At 46.9% G+C, this 5,034-nt stretch overlaps 1 protein-coding gene across 1 annotated transcript; it reads right to left on the reverse strand.

Moving 5' to 3' along the window:
- Window positions 1-270: 270 nt before the first annotated feature.
- Window positions 271-4,813, reverse strand: LOC123084903 (cell division control protein 48 homolog E). The gene is made up of 9 exons (XM_044506434.1): window positions 4,578-4,813; window positions 4,334-4,496; window positions 3,235-3,463; window positions 2,142-2,908; window positions 1,844-2,065; window positions 1,670-1,741; window positions 1,296-1,577; window positions 854-1,213; window positions 271-762 (listed from the first exon to the last, which is right to left on the reverse strand). The coding sequence occupies exons 1-9, from the start codon at window positions 4,634-4,636 to the stop codon at window positions 460-462; spliced, it is 2,457 nt and encodes an 818-aa protein (XP_044362369.1). The 5' UTR covers window positions 4,637-4,813; the 3' UTR covers window positions 271-459.
- Between the last annotated feature and the right edge of the window lie 221 nt (window positions 4,814-5,034).

Here is a 5,034-nt window from a genome sequence, read left to right on the forward strand (position 1 = left end):
TACGTTGTGGCCGGAGCGCGCGCTTGGTCGGAGGACCAACTTGGCCGCCAATACCGCGGCTTGATCTGCCAAAGACGGCGAGGAGGTGCGCGAAATTTTTCACTAGCAGAGGGGATCAAGGGCTAATCTGCATAAGGTCCCTGATAATATTTTCCAGGCCAGCCTTTCCATACAAAAAGGCGTAAAAAGGGGGCAAAAACCACATAACTTAAGGTTGAGCCAACTGCTCTACTCCTGCCCAAAAACAGTTAAAAGCGAGGCTGATAAGGATTCAAGATGCAAAACAACATAGTATGACGGATGAAAAGATACAGCTGCAAATAACCAGCAGGTAACGAATATCAGTGCATCCCAATAATAATTTTAAGTACATAGTTTGACCGTGTCTTGCATACCAGAGCAAAACATAACAGTATACGAAGGAAAACACGGGTAAGTGAAGGGCACAACAACGAGAATTTAGCTATATAAGTCGTCATCTTCAGCTGCTGCGGCAGCGGATGCAAAAGGGTCGGCGGCAGCAGAAGAGGCGGCGCCCGCGGCCGGCTGATCAGGGAACCGGAACTCGCTGCCGAAACCACGAGACTGCTGCAGAGTCTGGGCAAAGGCCTGGTACTTGCGGATGTCGGCATCGCTCACACTCCTGCGTGCATACTTCATCGACTCCTCGAAGTGAGCAGCCCTGATCTCAGCGACCTCATCCACCTCATCCTCCTCCATGGCTTCAGGGTTGTCCTTCCTCCTCCTCTCCCTCTCGATGTCCTGGAAGGATGAGTTTCATTAGACAACGAGTATAAAAACAGATGGCAGAAAACTAAATACTGCAGGTCAATCCACAGAAAATTGCTGGTACCTTCTCGATGTTCTCCCTGATGGCGTATTTGCAAGCACGCTGGCAAATTTCCGTGATATCAGCACCGCTGAACCCTTGGGTGTACTTGGCCAGAGCACTCAGATCAATATCCTTGGCCAGAGGAGACTTCCTGAGGCAAGCTTTGAAGATCTGGTGCCTCGACTCGACATCAGGAAGAGGGATGTAGATAAGCTGATCAAGACGCCCTGGCCTAAGCAGGGCAGGGTCGATGATGTCTGGCCTGTTGGTAGCACCAATGATGAAGACAGTTTTCTTGGCGTTCATGCCATCCATCTCAGTCAGCAGTTGGTTCAGCACTCTATCAGCTGCACCTCCAGCATCGCCGACGCTGCTTCCTCTCTGTAATATCATGGTTAAGAGTTATCAGCCATTAAGAAATACAACAGTGGAACATAGTAACAAGGAGGGGGGAGAGGCTGACCTGGGTGGCAATAGAGTCAAGCTCATCAAAGAAGAGGACACATGGTGCTGACCCTCTAGCCTTGTCAAAGATCTCACGCACATTAGCCTCGCTCTCACCAAACCACATGGTCAGCAGCTCAGGTCCCTTGATACTGATGAAGTTAGCCTGGCACTCATTTGCAATTGCCTTGGCCAACAAGGTTTTACCACAGCCAGGAGGACCATAGAACAGAACACCTTTGGAAGGAGACATGCCAAACTTCTCGAATTTCTCTGGATGCTCCACAGGGTATTGGACAGTCTGCAACAATTTCATATATATGTTATACACAAGTTACAGCTAGAACAGAGCAAATTTAAGAACATTTGATAAACTAAGGAGCAGTAATATACCTCCTGCAATTCCCGCTTGACATTCTCCAGACCACCAATATCTTCCCAAGAGACATTGGGAACTTCAACAACCTGATTTACAAAAGATAAATATAAGGTAAGACCTTCAAAACATGTTCAAACAACAATTATATACATATAAAATCGACATAGGACATAGTGCCAAGTACTCACAGTTTCACGGAGAGCAGATGGGTTGCTTGTCGTTAGTGCAGTCTTGAAATGGTCGTTTGTCACAGCCATAGAATTCAGTATCTCAGCATCTATGGTCTCATCCTCAAGATCTATAATATCCATCTTCTCACGAATGCACTGAAGAGCAGCCTCAGTACAAAGAGCAGCAAGATCAGCACCAACATACCCATGGGTGTCCCGTGAAATGTGTTCCAGTTCAACCTGCAATACAATTAGAAAGCACAATGATGAACAGGTTCGATCAAACGAGAAAATCATGAGTTAAAAGATCACTCACATCTTCAGCTAACTTCATGTTTTTGGTGTGAATCCTGAGAACTTCAAGACGGCCAACTTCATCAGGGACTCCAATGTCAATCTCACGATCAAACCTACCAAATCTTCTGAGAGCAGGATCAATACTGTTTGGGCGGTTTGTAGCACCCATAACAATAACATGCGCACGGGACTTAAGCCCATCCATAAGGGTCAACAGCTGAGACACAATACGCCTTTCAACTTCTCCATTGGTCTTCTCTCTCTTTGGGGCTATTGAATCAATCTCATCAATGAAGATGATTGATGGTGCATTCTTCTCTGCTTCTTCAAATGCCTTCCTGAGATTGCTCTCACTTTCTCCTGCTAACTTGGACATAATTTCTGGGCCATTGATCAGAAAGAAGAATGCACCCGTCTCATTGGCAACAGCCCTGGCAATAAGGGTCTTGCCGGAGCCAGGTGGTCCAAACAGCAATATGCCCTTTGGAGGCTTAACACCGATAGACTTGAAAAGTTGAGGGTGACGCAGTGGGAGTTCAACCAGTTCTCTGATCTGGGCCATTTGCTTCCTGACTCCACCAACATCATCGTAGCCAACATCGTCAAGCCTCTCCTCGTCCTCCCTCTTAACAGGTTCACCATCGCAGAAGATCTCAGTGTCTGGTGCAACAATGCAATACTCTGCCGGGTCAGTCTCTATAACTTTGAACTCCACACTTCTCATTCCACCCCTCACAAGGAAAAGGTCTCCCTTTCTCAAAGGACGGTAAGCTTCAAGGAAGTATGCTGAAAAGCACAAGACAAAGACAATATTAGTGAAAGGTTCTTGGATGCAACTAAGTAGACCATCCCAACTAAACAAAGGCATACCAAGTGCAGCATAAGGTACAGTGAATTAATGTATCATGATAGACTTGGAAAATTAGCAGTTAGTAGTCAAAAAAACTGAGAAAGGTATGTGAGTGTCCACCAAAATTATCTCTCTACTCTTAAATAAAGTTGTAAAAAGTTTAACTTAAATAAGGGTATGGCAATGCTAGGCAAAAAAAAGGAGACTTGGGCCATCACAAAAAGAGCTTTACAATAGAAAATTATAGTGATAGAGGTCTCACGTTTCAAGAAGGCGTCAAACAAGTTTCCTGTAATCCCTTCAACTGTGTCATCAATAGGAAGTATGTGCACCCGCTTCCCGTATTTCACATCCGGGCATTGGTGAACAGACACCACGTCACCAAGTCTCACTCTCAAGTTCTTCCTGACAGTTTTGTTCATTCTGATCTTCGGCTCATCACATGTGTCATCAGCAAGAACAATGCAGATGGTGTCCTTCCTCTTTTTTCCCTGCAACATATACACAAGATTTTAGCAGATATAAATTTAAGGATGCATACTTAAAGAAAAAAATTATATAGTGCCAATACACAAAAGGACACATAATTCAGCAAACATGATGATACACAAAATACATAGTCTTAACAAATGTGTCAATACGGAACACATCAATAAATAATTTTTCATGCTAAATCCCAAGTTTCGGCAGTAGCAACACAAATCGAGTACTATAATTTCCAAACAGTCGCCCACAGTTATTAACTCCCATTGGCCCAAGTTTACAAATCGAATTGCAGTCAGCCAAGCTATCCCACAAGGCATACTGATATGCAGATATCCAAACATCAAAATAATTTTCACTGGATTGGTTACTAGGTTAACGGGGAGAGCAGCTATGCACTGTAGTGCCCCACCCTTAAATCCCCACAACAAATACTCCCTCCGTCCGGAAATACTTGGCATCAAAATGAATAAAAGGTGATGTATCTAGATGTATATTAGTTCTAGATACATCCATTTTTATCCATTTTGATGACAAGTATTTTCAGGCGGAGGGAGTATGTATGTACCCAGAACACTGTTGAATCTGGAGACCAAGCTCAGAATTAATCACCTTTAGAACACAACAACCTAGCAACCAGATCCTAAATATCCACGGCCCAAGACTAAATTGCCACCAACAGCTCGCAGGAGAGATTAAAACGACAAAAGCTTAGGTTTTTCCTACAGATTTGCACTCTAAGCTACTAGCCGGTTCCATGAGCTCATCAAATCACTCGCGACGAAACTAAAATCCCTAGATCGGGACCAAAATTAACCGGCCCGAGCACCCAGATTTCGACCTAACTAACAGATGAATCGCGCAGGAACAGCGCGTACCTTGAGGAGGACGGTGTCGCCGCGGAAGAGCTGGAGCCTCTCCATGGTGTCGGGGTGGAGGGCGACGACGGAGTTGTCGTCATTGGTGGCCTCGTCGACCACGAGGCGGTTGGGGGACTTCTTCCGCTCCAGGATCGCTGTCGAGTAGTCCTTCTTCGCCTTGCTGTGACCAAATCCGCACACAAATCAACAAAAGAAGGCCAGATCGGAGGCCCTGGGGAGGCGGATCGGGGCGGGAACTTACGGATCGGCGGAGGAGGAGGGCTCGTCCTGCTGGGGCGGCGGCGGGTTGGGGGTCGCCATGGCCGGCGGATCCGGGGGGGTCGTCGGCGGCGTCGCTAGGTTTCGGCGTCTCTCTCCGGGTCGCTGGGTGGGCAGCAGGCGAAGTGATGAGGAGGAAGAGGCAGGGCCAGAGGGGATTAGTTTAGCTATAAAGACTCTTTCTTGCGAGAGGGGTTTGGGATTTCCCCTCCGCGACCCGGGCTCGGTGCGGGAGTTGTACACGGCCTCCATGACGCGCGGGCCCGGGATGGCCGTGGCCCACCGGGCGGATTCTACAAGGGCTCCGGGTCGGGCCACCTGGAAGACTCTAGAAGGTGGGTAGGTGTGTGTGTGGCTTGTCCTTATATATAATAATAAATCCTCGAATTGAAAAAGAAAAGGAAAAAAAGGTGTGTGTATGGCTCGGGATGGAAGATGAT

Source organism: Triticum aestivum, chromosome 4A (genome assembly GCF_018294505.1).
Source record: "Triticum aestivum cultivar Chinese Spring chromosome 4A, IWGSC CS RefSeq v2.1, whole genome shotgun sequence".
Classification (NCBI taxonomy): domain Eukaryota; kingdom Viridiplantae; phylum Streptophyta; class Magnoliopsida; order Poales; family Poaceae; genus Triticum; species Triticum aestivum.